Genomic DNA, 19,267 nt, shown 5'->3' on the forward strand with positions numbered 1-19,267 from the left:
TTTTCCAATCGTATACGCAGTGTGTGTGTTGTGTGGTTTGTGGCGGACTCAGGGCACGTATTTTAGGGTTTAGGGGTCCTCTCTCAGGAAAAAATATGTATGCAATTCACATCAATTTGGACAGTTATTATGCCTATCTCTGTGTCTAAAACGTTGAAAAAGCCAGAGCAGATGTTAAATAAATAACTCCAAAAGCTTAAAGACAAAACTTGTTAAAGAAATCCACTGGGGGCAGACTACAATCATTAGATCTGAGGAAAGCCTATTAGTTAGTTTTGATACTCACATTGATTCTCCATTCATTAAGCTTAGGTGCTGCCCAAAGCAGCTTGGGTGCTGCACCTCAACCTTATAATGGCGTGGGAAACTGCGCAGATTCCTGATAGATTACATTGTAACGGGATTCTTCTGTTTACCTCACGATCGTTGAGACGGAGGATAAAAGATGCAGAAAGTTGTTAAATCCTGTCTCATAGTACAGTCCGCGCCATGCCATGGTTGGGCTTTGGGTTTTGATAAGCTTTTGGTTTCATGGAGCTGGCCTTCCTGGATCATGTTTTGTCTACTCAGCGGTAAAGCTAGATGCCACCTTCCACACAGCCCCATGCAGTTTTTTTCGACGCGGTGCTATTTTCGATATGAAGATCCTGCTAAAGTCCGTTTGTCACCTATGTGATGAAAGGACTGACCCAAACGCTGTATGCATACAGTATGAAAAGTAATTACATGTGATTAGAATAATCCTGACAGTGATAATCTAGACCCCAAAGCTGCAGTAAGCAATATTTTTATATTAACAATTGCTCAAATGATTTAATGTAAAAATAAGTGGCTTTCATTGTTTAGGTTCACTCTCACAGCTCTCATGAACTTTGGTTCCAGCAACAGCAGGCAGCTGGTTTTTATTATTTATAGCAAATAGTCTCTAATAAACTTACTTATGCTATCTATCCAGCAGACAGCAGAATGTTTCAATTAACACATTGTCATATGAACACATCAAAGCTAGATAGATATCTTCACTCCATAGTGGGGTACGATGCCGTTTGTTTGATTCAATATTTTTTGTAGAATTCATTTCTGGTAATCTGTTGAAAGTCCTTAAGCCCAATTTTCCGTTGGGCTCGTCTGTGCTGCGTTCCGGTTTTGGTAAGTCCTCCGCCACACCGGGAGCATCTCAGAAGCGGAGCATCTTGCCCGCCCGACTGGCAGGTTTTAGCGTCCCTACAAGTACTTCACAATCGTGTGTTTATTAAGCTGGTATCTACCTTCCACTCTAAGCACTCCTACAGTTAAACTCCATGCCTTCTCTTTTCTGGCGTTGTATTCATAAAAAAGATCTGTCTAATGAATCTCTCATTGTTCATGGTGTTGTAGAGGAAACATATACAACATTGGGGGGTGTATTTGGGTAAATTGACTGCATACTGTTGCTGTGACCCTTCCTGCCTGGCTGAACTGCCCACGGCTCGCGTGAATACAGACCTGGGGCGCAAGTGGCGCAAAGAGCTTCTTCACGGGACGCGCCGTGGCGCAGCTGTTGGAATTTCAAGCATTGACTTGAATAGCTACAATTGCTCGCAGGGGTTGTTTTTTATTATCACAATTTTAATTAGAGACCTGCAGTGTCCCCTGAGCTGTTTAGAGGCTTTTCCACTGTGACAAAAAGGGAAGACTGAAGCCCTGATCCCAGTTTTCTGTCTCCCAACCAGCTAGCTGTTGATCTTCTCTCATCTCATGTGTCTGTTGTCTCTTTTCCTGTGTACATCATGGTGTACATGCATGTTTGCATCCACCACCCCACTGTGTTCTCAAACTGCCTTCTTAGTCACCAAATACTTGAGGCTGGCTTCTCTTCTGCTCCAGTTGTTGCTCTGTCTGTGTGGCTGCTGCATGAGCCTTGTGGGAGACATGAGGTAATGATGCAGAGGTTTGTGTTTCTCTTTAGTCACAAAAACGCAATCTCTGTCCCCCGTTTGCTTTCCTTGTTTTTCCCTCGCACCAGTATGTAGCTGGGTTAATGAGTTCAGTGGCTGCGATGTCTGCACTTTGGCGACCCGGCCAGGGTAACCGTGTGAGCTGTCTAATCTGTCTTCCATGACAGTCACAGGTTGGCTGATTGTGCTGTAAATAATACAAACATGTACTCATCGGCTAAGGTAAAAAAAAAATTGTTTAATTTTTTTCATTTTATAGTAGGTTCAGATACGCAGTAAATTGGTTCAGAGAGCCAGCCTGCCTTTGTTTAATATTTAACTAAGTGACTCCATGAGCTGGTCTCTTGCTCCAGAGAAAACCTTTTCTTATTCACACGTCTAGACGGAGCCGTCAGAGATCACATGAGGAGCATACGGGGACTCTGATTCATACCCCGAGTTTTTTTCTTTTTGCATAATCTGACAGGTCTGATTGTCAGATACACTGGCTGCTGATGTGTGTGGCACTCCATCATCATTAACATAGTAGATTTCGCTGTGTGTGCGTACGTGCGTGTGTAGCCCTTTCTTGCCATTCATAATAGATTCATTTGGTATCTTAGATCATGTCAGCCTCAGGCTCACTCCTTTGTCAGTCTGTCTGTCTGTGTGTGTGTGTGTGTGTGTGTGTGTGTGTGTGTGTGTGTGTGCACGCTTGCCCCCATGCTCACGCCCATGAATACAGTCATATATGTCTTATAGACATTGATTTGCAGAATAAAAATGAAGTCTCTTCTCACACAAAGGAACAATTCTTCATTCTCTGCTCAGGCCTCTGCTCTGTTTTAATCAAAGAGTTTTACTGCAAACTAAGACACTGATTCAAACGCATGGCACAAATCCTCTCTCATAGTAAATCTACTATTGAAAATTCAGGTTTCAGAGACTAGAGAGATCTGTTGCATCTAGACATACAGCGTACATGTGTATGTTATATACAGTATAAACATATTGTCCAAAATTATTTGCACTCTCAAAAGACATTTTTTTTAACATCATACATTTTGACTCATCATAGCAGGAGAAACACAGGTGTTACTGATAACATTTGCAGTGGCTGCATTCCATTTGGATGCATTTGGGTATCTGTACCACAGAGCCAGCAAGCACAATACCAGAGCCCTGGGACAGGGACAACTAAATGCCATGGAGCTTCAATTAGGATTATCAATTACACCTGTGCCTTTCCCGCTGTGACATGTCACTATGTCTGCCGTGAAAAAAGGTCTATTCTAGAGGCTGCTGGAGGCTTCCTTATTTGTGTTTACAGTGTTTTAATAATATGCTGATTGATTAATTGAGTGGGGATTTATTAGGCAGGATTTCGCCCGTTGGCAGATTTGGTACTATCCCCTTTTTATGTCATTATAATTTGAACATCTTTGGGTTTTGGATTGTACATTGCATTATATTTTATTTATAGTATCAATTCATAACATGAGTTATCTCAAGACACTTTACAGATAGAGTAGGTCTAGACCACACTCTATAATTTACAAGGTCCCAACAATTCTAGTAATTCCCCTAGTACGACAGTGGCGAGGAAAAACTCCCTTTTAGGAAGAAACCTGGGTCAGACCCAGGCTCTTGGTTAGAATCAGAATCAGAAATACTTTATTGATCCCCGAAGGGAAACTCTGTGTTAAAGTTGCTCAGATATTAGAAATATAAGAAATATAAATAAAGAAATAAAGAAATATAAGGAGTCTGGATATTTACATAGTTAAAGGTATATTATGATACTTTATAATGTACAGCACTTTGGGGCGGTAGTGACTGTTTGTAAATGTGCATATATATAAACTTTGACCTTGACCTTTGATACAGTATTTACATAAATAACATAAAAGGTGTTGCAATGGTGAAAAGTAATAATAATAATAATAATAATAATAATAACTGAAAATTCCGCAGAAATTTTATCAGTGTGCCTGCTATGGGGGCCATCCAAACCCCACACACAATGGAAACATCAGTTAGGAGTCAGTTGGTAACATGGCGCCAGGGAACAGGGTCAGATAGGGGTGTGTGTGTCTGAGCCGTTTTCAATGTGTTGTATTGGCAGTTGGTTCCCTAGCGTGAAAACTTTAAGTCTGATAGACTCCATAGTTACATGTCTGCGACGGAAAAAGATTACCTACATTTTGACCCGAATTATGTCTGAAGAATTAAAACTGGAGGAGAGAGAGCAGTTGTTTGTTTCAGAGAGCATCGTCCTGCACCCCTCCCTCTGTCTCTCAACATCAGAAACTGTTGCTATGGTGATTCGTCACGAGAGGGAGCCAGATTTTTTTTCCAATGTTGTTGATCTGCAGTGGTGAGCCAGCGCGGAAGTTTTACTCCGATAGACTCCATAGTTACATGTCTGTGATCGGCACAAGATTTTCTACATGTTGACCAACTATGATGGATAAAGATGTAAAACTGGAGGAGAAAGAGCAATTTGTTTGGAGAAAAAAATCATTGAATCAGACTCCATGCATGGTTTTCTCATGATTTCTCGCGACAGGGGTAGATCACAGCAAACAATTTAAGTCCGATAGACTCCATAGTTACATGTCTGCGACCGAACAAGATTTCCTACATTTCGACCAAAACTTATGTCTGAAGAATAAACTGGAGGGAGAGAGACATTTGTTGTTTCAGAGCATGTCCTGCAGCCCCTCCCTCTGTCTCTCAGAAACAGAACCTGTTGCTATGGTGATTTTCTCAGAGTACGGGCCAGAGTCTTTCTTTCAATGTCTATATCTGCAGTGGTGAGCCTAGCGCGAAATTTATCCGATAGACTCCATAGTTACTGTCTGCGATCGGCAAAGATTCCTACATCTCACCAACTATGATGTCTAAAGAATTAAAAACTGGAGGAGAGAGAGCAATTTGTTTGGGGAAAAAAAAAATCATTGAATGGACTCCATGCATGGTTTTTTCATGGTTTCTGTCGACAGTTGGTAGATCACAAGCCAACAATTTAAGTCCGACAGAACTCCATAGTTACATGTCTGCGACCGGAACAAGATTCCCTACATTCTGACCAATAATGAAGTCTGAAGAGTTAAAACTGGAGGAGAGAGAGCAATTTGTTCGGGAAACTTCCAGAAATCCGTACCGCAGGCCCTCACTCTGTCCCCCACTTAGCTCTGAACAATCCGCCACATCACAAACATAGAAAATCTGAGCGGTCTGAAAACGGGACGATACGTAAACTGGGATTTGGGAGAAACCGTGCTTGATATCTGAAACGCCCATTCGCCATAAAGCCCAGTCTTGTCTTCGGGGTTAAACTTTTAATCATGTTTCTACGTTAAAGTATGGCGATGCAGCCGGTCCCAAGAGAGGGAGTTTTGAGCGATGTTGAACCTTTCCGAACATTTCCATTCATGTCTATGGGACATTTTGGCCGTATTTTTGCCGATTTCGGTAAAACCACGCGGCAAATCTTGTTGAAAAGTCATAGCCCGCCATTCCCGTCAATACCCACATTTCGGTGTAATGTGTGCGCGTGTTGGCAACGCTTTGGGACTAGTAGTGGGACAAAAAACAGGCGGAATAATATAATAAAGTGGGCAATAATGTCATTGTGCCGAGTGCTGCTATTGCAGCAACTCGGCACACGAATTAATAATAATAGTAGCAGTTGAGTATTGCACACATTACAAGCCAGTGTTATTGCACAAACAGATATATTGTCAGTTTCAACCCTCTAAGTGTCTGTGTGTCAGACACTTAGAGGGAGGAGTTATAAAGTTTGATGGCCACAGGCAGGAATGACTTCTGTGGCGCTCTGTGGTGCATTTTGGGAGAAGAGGTCTGTCACTGAAAGTGCTCCTGTGATTGAGCAGCAAGCCATGGAGTGGGTGTGAGACATTGTCCAAGATGGCATGAGTTGGACTACGTCCTCCTATCTGACCACACCGACAGAGAGTCCAGATCCACCCCACAACGTCACTGGCCTTGCGAATCAGTTTATTGAGTCTGTTGGCGTCTGCTACCCTCAGCTGCTGCCCCAGCATGCAACAACAACGAGGATAGCACGGCCACCACAGACTCATAAAAAAAATCCTCAGCATCTTCCTGCAGATGTTGAAGGACCTCAGCCTCCTCAGAAAGTAGAGAGGCTTTGGCCCTTCCTGAGGGCTTGGTGTTCTTGGCCCAGTCCAGTTTATTGTCTAGTGCACTCCCAGGTATTTGTAGTCCTCCACAATGTCCATACTGACCCCCTGGATGGAAACAGGGCTCACTGCTGCCTTGGCTCTCCTTAGACCCACCACCAGCTCCTTGGTCTTGTCACGTTGATGAGGAGATGGTTCAGCTCACTCCATGTGACAAAGTCCCCCACCACAGCTCTGACTCAGCCTCGTCCCCCTCGCTGATACATCCAACCAAGCAGAGTCATCAGAAAACTCTGAAGATGGCAGGACTCTGTGTGGTAGTTGAAGTCTGTGGTGTAGATGGTGAAGAGGAAGGGCGAAAGGACAGTCCCCTGCGGTGTCTGACGGGCCGGTTGGGTGTGTCATGAATAGTGGCAATAAAACAGTCAAGATAATGGAACAGTGACTAGAAGTAGTAGTTTGTAGTTCATGGCACAGCAGGACGTAGCAGGACACCACAGAGCGTAGCAGGATGTAACAGGGCATCGCAGGACGTGTAGCAGGACCACTGCGACAGCTGCAACCATGATTTTGGAGCCTCCCTAATCCAAGGAAACATGCTGGGCGAACAAGAACATAAGGACTCTGGGGAATAACTCCCCAGAGCTAGGTTAGTAACAAGCATTTCTGGGACATGGATGCACACAGATGGAAAGAGAGAGGAGAGAGAAGCTCAGTGTGTCAAAGGAAGTCCCCCGGCAGTCTAAAACTATAACAGCATAACTACGAGAGACAGGGTAAAGAGAGCAGCCTGGTCGGGCTAGAACTCTCCCCTGCCGGATCAGGCTGTACTGCCCTGACTCCCTCTAGTTTCATTATGTTACTGATTATATGGTAAATGAATCTGACGACTATGACGATTCTATGTAGTAAATGAGTGATCAGTTAATTGACAAAGAATTAATAGATTAATGGACAATGTCGCAAATCAGTTATTCTAAAGTAATGTATAGTACGTATCTTAAGTCAAAGAATGGGTACATGTAGAACCTTTCTGGAAATGGAGGGCCCTTTTTGCATGAAAGGAGCTTAAAGCATTTAGCTGCTTGTGGTTCTCCTGCCAGCCAGAGCCAATAGAACCGCAGTGGGTTGACCTTCGCCAGCAGCAGTTTTTTTTGCTTTTAATATTTGATACATATTCAGCTATTTTTGCCAGCAGTGCAGTGGAGCAGACAGCCTCCCCCCCCCCAAAAAAAGTAAAACCTACATTATTCAATTTAATAATGCTGCATGTTTTCTGAACCGTTAGCTCGCTCAGCAGTGCAGAACCTTTTCACTGAGGGGGAAATCAGCTCTGTGTGTGTGTGTGTGTGTGTGTGTGTGTGTGTGTCTCTGTCTCTTTGTGCGTGCGTGCGTGCGTGTGTGTGTGTGTTCATGCGTGTGTTTGTGTGTGTGTGTGTGTGTGTGTGCATGCGATCCAAGGGAGCCTAATTGGTGTTAGCGTAGGCACTAGGCAGGAAGAGAGAGAGAGAGAGACAGTTTCACTTTCACTCGCCTTCTTGTGTCCTCTCTCTGTCCTCCTCCTCGTCTCCAAACACCTATTTTTTTCATCAATTCATTTTTCTTTTCCTTCTCCTCTTCAGTCTTTTGTGTATCACCTCCTCTCTGCACTTGTACCGTACATTTGTGTCCCCTGCTGCTGTATCTCTTTTCTTCTCTTTGTCCTCGAGGCACTCTCTCATCTTGTCTCAACTCCCTTCCCTCGAGGACTGTAAGGTGTGAGCTGAAATGATCGGCTTGTTGTGGTAGAAAGAGCAGCATCAGGTGTAAATGGTTTCTGTCTTGACCGCTTTATAGCTGACTGGTCTATGAGCTGCTGCAGAACACCGAGTTTCATCAGAAACTTTACAGACATCTCTACTCTGTCTTTTGCGGTGTCACAGCTTTAGTTCATAGATAAAAATGACTTAAATGTAAAAAAATGTAAACAAATCATAATGTAAAATGTGTTTATTTTCAGCTTTAGCCCTTTAAAAATGAGCATGCATTCAATCCCAAGCGGCTGTACATAATGCAGAATGCAGAAATAACTTGAATATATATTTTATGGTGTGTGATATTATCTTTTGTTTGTTAAAATTTGTGTTCATTCAGATATAGAGGGAGAGGAAAAAAGGACAAGAGCAACAAGCAAAACATAATACTGTTAATAATTTTTCATCACAATTGCAGACTCTGCTTTTAAAAGTCTCCCATGTGGATTCTACAACATTGGGTACACTGGCAGCATCAGCATACTTTATCCTGGGAATACTGTTAAAGCAAGTGAAACTCAGAGATATGAAATGTCATTTCCATATTTAATCATTCGTTCCTTCTTGACTGAATGCGTGAGCGTGTCCACACACGTGTGTGTTTATGGTTTTAAATGAAGACAGGGAAACTCTAGCTTTAGGGGATTTTTGTAAATTCCTTTTCTTCGACCTGTCGGCTACTTGTTGCCATGGTAGCACTATATCAGAAGATTAATTCTGTGTGTGTGTGTGTGTGTGTGTGTGTGTGTGTGTGTGTGTGTGTGTGTGTGTTATGATGCTGACGGATGCGGCTGCAGGGGCCTGATGTGGGAATCGACTCATCACCAAACCCTCTGTCATTTCACCAGCACGCACACATGGACAGCACTAGCACTCATCAAAAAATAATATTAATACTGTAATAGCACTTATAGAGGATAAATGAAGGTCAAAATAGAAAAGTGAAACTGACGAGAGGTTCAATAAAACATACAGTGATTCAATTTATAACAATTATTCTACAAGAATCAGCTTTGCTAAAAGCACAAAACTTATATAAACTCAGTTTTACAGATGGTTATTTATCTACATTTATATTGTGCTTTTCTAGTCTCAAAGCGCACAGCTCTGTCGATTAAATCAACTAATCAATAATCGATTAAAATTATGTAAGTGTTAGTCAACTAAGAACTTCTTTAGTTGAGGACAGCCCTAGATGCAATATTTAGTTGAATTTGGTGGTGTTTGGTGTAACAACCATTTTCCACTGGGCGCATCTGTGCAGCATTACGGCTTCGGGTACGATTTTGTCTTCCACCAAGTGCCATACCACGCCGGGAGCGTCTCGCAGATGTTATTGTCTCTACAAGTACTTTACAGAACAATCACGTGTTTATATCTAGCTGCCTCCGGAACACAGCGCAGATGCGCTTGGTGGAAAATACCAGTAACATTTGGATCAACATTTTTTGTTGAACCAAATGTTAAACCAAATGTTAAGAAAGAAAAACACTTATATCTGGCAGTTCATATCCATGTTCTCATCCTTGCATAAGAATATAGGGCAGTTTTGATGGTGTCGGATGTTATATTGCTCCATGACGTGTTTTATATGTTAAATAGTGAATGCTGAACTTTAGCTAAACTTTAAAAAAGAAAACACAAATGGAATCAGAATTGCAATATCTGGCAGAAAAATTGCAATTCGAATTTTCCCCAAAATGTTCAGCCCTAACAGGAGGCCGTAGTAAGTGTCTAAGGGCACTTTCACTCCTGTAGTTTTGGTAGAATCGGCGGATTCGGGGGTGAAGTTGCAACATTGTTGCATTTTTCATTTGGTTTGGTTAGCATTCACACTGCACTTTGTCAAACGCACCAAATAATGTAAACATACGTCACACAGTCGCTAGTCTATTGGACACAATATCCAAGTGAAACTAGCCGACACTTCCTGGTCTCAGAAATAAATGTTTCTAATACTTTAGAAGAAGGCCAACAAAATGAGCAGCTGACAAGACAGAGATTGAAGGAGACAGTATGACTTGTTGTCACACAGACAATGAATAGTAAGGTCATAATAAATTATCAATTTGAAAGTTATTATCCCTATCAAATGTAGGTCTGCAAGTTGTGTGCAAGGCAGAATTCATTTGAATTACAGGCTAGTAAATGCACTTGTATTTGGTTCACTTCCTATATCTGGGTCAGATCACGTTCTCACATAAAGTGAACAGAACTGTAGTGCACTTGGAAGCAAACCGAGACCCTCATTTTTAAGTGGCCAGAGTTTGTATGTTTGGTCTGCACCAGCATGTGCTTTCGCACCAAACAAATCGGACTATCCTACGAATCGCTCCAGGGTTTGGTTAAAACGACCAAACAGCCCAGGTTTGAAAGCACCTTTAGTTGCTAAGAAAAAACAGTCCTTTTGGAGTCTTTTATGTGTACATTTGGACTGTAATCTATGAATCAGAACAGTTTGTTTTTTGTGTGAATACCCCTTTCAAGCTATAATGTTGGAATTGTGTTGTGTTTTTTTCCCATTTTCACATCTCACAGACAGTCAAAGAGCAGACTGAATGTTCCTACAACTGTGTCCAAAAGCTAGGTGGAACACAGTGAATTTACCAGGCAGCAATACAACTGAGATATAATGGATTTAGTTAAACTTGGGCTAAACAAGCTCTCTCTCTCTCTCTCTCTCTCTCTCTCTCTCTCTCTCTCTCTCTCTCTCTCTCTCTCTCTCACTCACTCACTCACTCACTCACTCACTCACTCACTCACACATACAAAGCAAGGAATGTAAAGCTAATACCTGTTAAGTCATGTGTGACCAGTTACAGTTAAACCATCTGCTCTGACCTCATTAGACCCATTGTCTTTACTGTATACTGTGAAACACACACACAAACACAAGTAACAAAGCACTGTATAAGAAACGTCCAATGATGCATTTCCATTAAGTCCTTAGTCTGCACAGATAAAGTGATTTTTTTTCCCCCCCATCTTTACAAAATGTGGCATTAAGAGAGACAGAATGATGCTTGTGGATCAAAGTAAAACTCAGCTGCACCGTCTTGTTAAAAACCTATCCTATGACTTGTAAAAAGTGTAGTTTGTATAATGATATACATTGACTTTTTCTTCATATATTGAGTAGACGTAAACATTGTTATTCCCCCCTGAAATCAAACCAAGTTCTTAATCATATTGCTGAGTAGCATATCCTAATCTTTATTTCTGGTATAATCTCGTCTGTACATTGCATTCTTTGTCAGTTTTCCTCTATTATGATTTTAACTTAGAATTATTAGTCAGCATAATAAATGCAGATGAGGCAGGTTTACTCTGTATGTGGAGGAAATGGCTGAAGGGGAAGAGAGGATGAATGCATGCACAGTAGTGGAAAAACATATTTGCTCATGCAAAGACAAGGAGTTGTTCTTGCTTGCCCAAAAATATATATAAACTGCTGTTCAGTACACACGTAACATGGACATCTGAATCAATATTTTACACACACACACACACACATGCACACACTACATACATGGGAGTAGATGTGAATACAGAGTGTGACATGCAGTCATGAATATATTCACCTCCAATTGTAGATTCAGACATGTGCACATAAATAATGCACAGCAATTTTCAAGCCAGAGCTGGTGATATTTAGCATATGATTTGTGCTAAATTGATGTGTTCTTCGCACTGAAAGAGAAGATCGCCACTTTGGCTTTTTTTTGGAGATGCAAAAAATTGTCTGCAATTTTTGCTTGTCCTGATGCTGCTGTTCATATTCTTTTACATTATTCATGTGAAAATCACAGCCTTGTTAAAACACACAAATACATGCACACACACAACAACAATACGTTTAAACAGAATTCATGCTGTGCAGAGCAGTTCACAAACAACATATGAGACATCCACTCAAGCATGAGCCAACACACACACAAAGGACACACACACAGACACACACACAGACACACACAGACAGAGTGCTAGGTAAAAACGTGACCTGAGGCCAACCAGTCATGTTTGACCGTCTGCTCTCGTTAGAGCTGAACTGATTTAACACACTTCTTAATTTATTTTGCAGTAATATTATTGGGCTCTTGGTGAACCATTTCAACATCCATAAGTCATGACAGCTTTTAAGTCATTTTAAGTATCCTAGGTAATTGGTAGACTCTCTCGCTCTCAGATTTTTTCTTTAAGAGGGGAAATCCAGAGAGGCAAATCTAGACGGGGTTGTTTCTCCAACTCAACACAGCTGAGCTTCCCGATTTTCTGTTGACAGCAGATGAAAAGGAAAAGGATTTTACGAGCTTTCAGGGAGTTTGACATTTTCAGCAATCCTTGAACATGTTTGTCCCTTCATTTATTCCCCCCTCTGTCTATTAAATACAGGGGCCCTGAACCAGCACAACTGGGGAAAGAAGTACCCGCCCTGTAACAGTGCCCGGCAATCTCCTGTGGACATCGACGAGATGTTTACCCAGGTCCGGCTGCAGTACCAGAATCTACAGCTAGAAGGCTGGGACAAACTCACCGCAGAGTCCAGCACCATCCACAACAACGGGAAGGCTGGTAAATTGATGTTCCTCCATTCCTCTTTATGTGCCTTTCCTGCCGACCCTGGTTTTCTTACTTGAGATATAAAGTCTTTAGCCACAGGAATTCCAAGCATAATTTGGCCTTGACCAAAACCTTTACCCCAAGTTGAACTTTTTTACATGTCTAGTACAAGCTGTGGAAGCCATATTTACCATGTCACCCTGCAGGAAATCAAACCCTAAGCTGCTTCACTTGTATTGAAAAATGAGTGACATTTAGGATTTATCTTTTTCCTTTTAATCCCAGACAAGCACATATCAAAGCAGCAGCCAGAGGTGGAAGACACAGTGTAGTAGATTCAATCTATGGAAGTGATTTTGACATTATTCCAGTTCTGTATAACACAACATCTTAATCCCTAGATGTGGAAATAAGCTTTACTTTTCAGAAGCAAACAAAATATGAGTCACAACTCAGAGGCTAAAGAGAGAAGTAAGTAGTGAGGATTAAAAGGAGAAAGAGTCAGACATTGAAAGAGGACGGAGAGACCAAGGAATTGAGAGAAAGGTAACCAGAGGGACAGCAGTATCGATGTATCATGTGGAGAAAGAAGGACAATCAATGTCAAGACGCAGAGTTGTAAATGAGCAACAGAAACGATGTGTGTGTGTCCTCCATACATGAATGGTCTTAAAATCAATGTCGTTCTCTGTAAACTCAGAGCAAAATTGCGTTAAAACAGGTATTTCAAAGCCAGCCATGATATTATAAGACTAACATATGGTCTGCACAGTCTCGCCAAACTGAATGTTGCATCCTGTTGTAACGTAACACATGTCGTCACTTGAAGTTCACACGTGGCTCCAACAGGCAAATATAAAGAGGTAAAGTGGACTTGAGGAAATAGTAATGTCTTGTAATGGCTTATATACAGTATACACAATTTACACCATTGAATAATCACCCAGATCTTCTGGTCCCCTTACCTCTATGCAGCGTTTTAGCATCTTTCAGCATTGTTTTTTTTTTTTTTGGCCTGCAGCTTTACTGTTTAGGTAAGCATGGGAGTCTCTCTTCATCAAAAATCTCTAAAGACTCACTGTACGTTACCTACCCAGCCCCAAATGGCAGGCAGAAAAAGTTAGCGACTAGCTGTTGGACATAGCAGACTGTTTAGCAGCTAAAGATATACATATTTCCCCCAGGGGTTGGTAGAGACCAAAACAGAGCTTAAAGGAGAGTGGATATTGGATTAACATATATCAGGTTGCCAGAAACAACTTTATATAAATGGTAATGTTGCTCTGTAGCATCTGGATGTGTAAACAAGGAACTGTGGGCTATTAATTTCCAGCATCTGTGCCATTGTTGAAGAAATATTTTAAGTTACTGCTTGCCACCATCTCGCCAGTTGCTTAGAGGCAGAAAATCCTAGATTTGGACAAAGCTTTAGAGCCTGATGGCCAAGCGGCAAATGCCACAGCTGAATAGTGGAGACCAAAAGTCTTTTTATTCAAGCAAAGCCCCCAAACGTAGGCAAGGCAAGGCAGCTTTATTTGTATAGCACATTTCAGCAACAGGGCAATTCAAAGGGCTTTACACAAAATCAGTTAAACAGATAAAACACAAGTAAAAACAGTTAAAAATCATAAGCATTAAAAACCGGTAAAACACATGAATAGACGGTTAAAAACAAATAGAAACATAAAACACAAGAATAAAAGTTACAGTGCAGCATAAGAAATTTAAAGAAATGAGCAGTCATTTAAAGAAAGGCAGCATCAAAAAGAAAGGTCTTCAGCCTTGATTTAAAAGAACTGAGAGTAGCAGCGGATCTACAGGTTTCTGGCAGTTTATTCCAGATATGAGGAGCATAGAAACTGAAAGCTGCTTCACCCTGTTTAGTTCTGACTCTGGGGACAGAAAGTAGACCTGTCCCAGATGACCTGAGAGGTCTGGGGGGGTCATAGTGTAGTAGCAGATCAGAAATATATTTTGGAACTAAACCGTTAAGTGATTTATAAACTAGCAAGAGTACTTTGAAGCGTTCTGAATCAGCTACAGCTGTCTGATTGATTTTTTAGGGAGACCTGTAGAGACACCGTTACAGTAGTCAAGTCTACTGAAGATAAAGGCATGGACAAGTTTTTCCAAAATCATGTTGACACATAAGTCCTTAACCCTTGATATATTCTTAAGGTGATAGTAGGCTGACTTGTAATTGTCTTAATGTGGCTGTTAAAGTTCAGGTCTGAGTCCATGACTACACCAAGATTTCGGCTTTGTCTGTTTTTAACATTGTTGTTTGAAGCTGAGCGCAGACTTTTAATCGTTCCTCTCTTGCTCAAAAACAACACCTCAGTTTTTCCTTCATTTAATTTCAGAAAGTTCTGGCACATCCAGCCGTTAATTTGTTCGATGCACTTAGTCAGTTTTTGTATTGGACTAAGTCCCCTGGCGATAAGGTTATGTAAATTTGTGTGTCGTCCGCATAACTATGGTAACTTACTTTGTTGTTCTACATAATCTGGGCCAGTGGGAGCATGTAGATGTTAAACAGAAGAGGCCCCAGAACACACGTCATATTTGTATGCTCGGATGTATAATTACCTATTGTCACAAAGTAATCCCTATTCTGTAAGTAGGTTTCAAACCATAGTACTGAGCGCAGAAAGTCTACCAGTTTTCCAATCGGTTAGTAATATGTCGTGGTCGACCGTGTCAAATGCAGCACTGAGATCAAGTAGTACTAAGATTGCAATTTTGCCACTATTTGTGTTAAGGTGGATGTCATTAAAAACTTTGACGAGAGCCGTCTCAGTGCTGTGGTGGCGGGTGCCTGCGCCAACAGTGGATAAAACCACACCTTGCCAGGAAACACTCCATACACACAGGCGTAACAATGTGAGCAGCCGGGGAAGCAAGAGGGGTGACACCCACAAAAGCACACACACACACCCCCACATACAGGGGATAGATTGAATACAGAGTGTGACATGCAGTCATGAATATATTCACCTCCAATTGTAGATTCAGACAGGTGCACATAAATATTGCACAGCAATTTTCAAGCCAGAGCTGGTGATATTTAGCATGATTTGTGCTAAATTGTGTGTTCTTCGCACTGAAAGAGAAGATCGCCACTTTGGCTTTTTTTTTGGAGATGCAAAAATTGTCTGCAATTTTTGCTTGTCCTGATGCTGGTTGTCCATATTCTTTTACATTATTCATGTGAAAATCACAGCCTTGTTAAAACACACCAAATACATGCACACACACAACAACAATACGTTTAAACAAGAATCATGCTGTGCAGAGCAGTTCACAAACAACAAGAGAACATCCCACTCAAGCATGAGCCAACACACACACAAAGGACACACCACAGACACACACCAGACACACACAGACAGAGTGCTAGTAAAAACGTGACCTGAGGCCAACCAGTCATGTTTGACCGTCTGCTCTCGTTAGAGCTGAACTGATTAACCACTTCTTAATTTATTTTGCAGTAATATTATTGGGCTCTTGTGAACCATTTCAACATCCATAAGTCATGACAGCTTTTAAGTCTTTTAAGTATCCTAGGTAATTGGTAGACTCTCTCGCTCTCATTTTTTTCTTTAAGAGGGAATCCAGAGGGCAAATCTAGACGGGGTTGTTTCTCCAACTCAACACAGCTGAGCTTCCCTATTTTCTGTTGACAGCAGATGAAAAGGAAAGGATTTTACGAGCTTTCAGGGAGTTTTGACATTTTCAGCAATCCTTGAACATTTTTGTCCCTTCATTATTCCCCCCTCTGTCTATTAAATCCAGGGGCCCTGAACCGCACACAACTGGTGAAAAAGTACCCGCCCTGTAACAGTGCCCGGCAATCTCCTGTGGACATCGACAGATGTTTACCCAGGTCCGCTGCAGTACCAGAATCTCCAGCTAGAAGGCTGGGACAAACTCACCGCAGAGTCCAGCACCATCCACAACACGGGAAGGCTGGTAAATTGATGTTCCTCCTTCCCTTTATGTGCCTTTCCTGCCGCCCCTGGTTTTCTACTTGAGATAAAGCCTTTAGCCACAGGAATTCCAAGCATAATTTGGCCTTGACCAAAACCTTTACCCCAAGTTGAACTTTTTTACATGTCGTACAGCTGTGGAAGCCTTTTACCATGTCCACCCTGCAGGAAATCAAACCCTAAGCTGCTTCACTGTATGAAAATGAGTGACATTTAGGATTTATCTTTTTCCTTTAATCCCAGACAACACATATCAAAGCAGCACGCCGAGTGGAAGACACAGTGTTAGATTCATCTATGGAAGTGATTTTGACATTATTCCAGTTTCTGTTAACACAACATCTTAATCCCTAGATGTGGAAATAGCTTTACTTTTCAGAAGCAAACAAAATATGAGTCACAACTCAGAGGCTAAAGAGAGAAGTAAGTAGTGAGGATTAAAAGGAGAAAGAGTCAGCATTGAAAGAGGACGGAGAGACCAGGAATTGAGAAAGGTAACCAGAGGGACAGCAGTATCGATGTCATTTGGAGAAAGAAGACAATCAATGTCAAGACGCAGAGTTGTAAATGGCAACAGAAACGATTTGTGTGTGTCCTCCATACATGAATGTCTTAAAATCAATGTGTCTCCTGTAAACTCAGAGCAAATTGCGTTAAAACAGGTATTTCAAAGCCAGCCATGATATTATAAGACTAACATATGGTCTGCACAGTCTCGCCAAACTGAATGTTGCATCCTGTTGGTAACGTAACACATGTCGTCACTTGAAGTTCACCTTCTCAACAGGCATTATAAAGAGGTAAAGTGGACTTGAGGAAAAGTAATGTCTTGTAATGGCTTATATACAGTATACACAATTTACACCATGTGATAATCACCCAGATCTTCTGGTCCCCTTACCTCTATGCAGCGTTTTTAGACATCTTTCAGCATTGTTTTTTTTTTTTTTTTGGCCTGCAGCTTTACTGTTTGGTAGCATGGGAGTCTCCTTCATCAAAAATCTCTAAAGACTCACTGTACGCTTACCTACCCAGCCCCAAATGGCAGGCAGAAAAAGTTAGCGACCTAGCTTGGACATAGCAGACTGTTTAGCAGCTAAAGATATACATTTTCCCCCAGGGGTTGGTAGAGACCAAAACAGAGCTTAAGGAGAGTGGATATTGGATTAACATATATCAGGTTGCCAAAAACAACTTTATATAAATGGTAATGTTTCTCTGTAGCATCTGATGTGTAAACAAGGAACTGTGGGCTATTAATTTCCAGCATCTGTGCCATTGTTGAAGAAATGTTTAGTTACTGCTTTGCCACCATCTCGCCAGTTGCTTAGGCAAAAAATCCTAGATTTGGACAAAGCTTTAGAGCCTGAGGGCCAAGGGCAAATGCCACGCTGAATAGTGGAACCAAAGTCTTTTTATTCAAGCAAAAGCCCCCAAACGTAGCAAGGCAGGCAGCTTTATTTGTATAGCACATTTCACAACAGGGCAATTCAAAGGGCTTTACACAAAATCAGTTAAACAGATAAAACACAAGTAAAATAGTTAAAATCATAACATTAAAAACCGGTAAAACACATGATAGACAGTTTAAAAACAAATAGAATAAAACACAAAATAAAGTTACAGTCAGCTAAAATTTAAAGAAATGAGCATTTTTAAGAAAGGCAGCATCAAAAAGAGAGGTCTTCACCTTGATTTAAAGAACAGAGAGTAGCAGCGGATCTACACAGTTTTCGGCAGTTTATTCCAATATGAGGAGCATAGAAACTGAAAGCTGCTTCACCCTGTTTAGTTCTGACTCTGGGGACAGAAAGTAGACCTTCCCAGATGACCTAGAGGTCTGGGGGGTCATAGTGTAGTAGCAGATCAGAAATATATTTTGGACTAAACCGTTAAGTGATTTAAAACTACAAGTACTTTGAAGCGTTCTGAATCAGCTACAGCTGTCTGATTGATTTTTTTAGGAGACCTGTAGAGACACCGTTACAGTAGTCAAGTCTACTGAAGATAAAGGCATGACAAGTTTTTCCAAATCCTTGTTGACACATAAGTCCTTTAACCCTTGATATATTCTTAAGGTGATAGTAGGCTGACTTTGTAATTGTCTTAATGTGCTGTTAAAGTTCAGGTCTGAGTCCATGACTACACCAAGATTTCTGGCTTTGTCTGTTTTTTTTAACATTGTTGTTTGAAGCTGAGCGCAGACTTTTAATCGTTCCTCTCTTTGCTCCAAAAACAACCACCTCAGTTTTTCCTTCATTTATTTCAGAAAGTTCTGGCACACAGCCGTTAATTTGTTCGATGCACTTGTCAGTTTTTGTATTGGACTATAGTCCCCTGGCGATAAGGTTATTTAAATTTGGTGTCGTCCGCATAACTATGGTCCTTCCTTTGTTGTTTCTACATAATCTGGGCCAGTGGGAGCATGTAAGTTTAACAGAAGAGCCCCCCCAGAATAGAGCCTTGGGGAACTCCCCACGTCATATTTGTATGCTCGGTATGTATAATTACCTATTGTCACAAGTAATCCCTATTCTGTAAGTAGGTTTCAAACCAGTTTGTACTGAGCCAGAAAGTCCCCCCAGTTTTCCAATCGGTTTAGTAATATGTCGTGGTCGACCGTGTGTCAAATGCAGCACTGAGATCAAGTAGTACTAAGATTGCAATTTTGCCACTATTTGTGTTAAGGGGGGATGTCATTAAAACTTTGACGAGAGCCGCTCAGTGCTGGGTGTGGTCGGAAACCCGACTGAAAGGTAACAAAACTGTTGTTTAGTGACAGGAATGGCTAAGTTGTAGAAAAAACGCTTTTTCAATGAATTTTAGCACTTAACGGAAGG

General features: G+C 41.4%; 1 protein-coding gene across 1 annotated transcript in view; it reads left to right on the forward strand.

Moving 5' to 3' along the window:
• The window catches only part of ptprz1b (protein tyrosine phosphatase receptor type Z1b), a 100,282-nt gene that overhangs the window by 52,180 nt on the left and 28,835 nt on the right, over positions 1-19,267 (forward strand). Inside the window, 1 exon segment of the mRNA XM_032505780.1 lies at positions 12,271-12,450. Within this exon segment, the coding sequence (XP_032361671.1) occupies positions 12,271-12,450 (180 nt within the window).

Source organism: Etheostoma spectabile, chromosome 23 (genome assembly GCF_008692095.1).
Source record: "Etheostoma spectabile isolate EspeVRDwgs_2016 chromosome 23, UIUC_Espe_1.0, whole genome shotgun sequence".
Classification (NCBI taxonomy): Eukaryota; Metazoa; Chordata; class Actinopteri; order Perciformes; family Percidae; genus Etheostoma; species Etheostoma spectabile.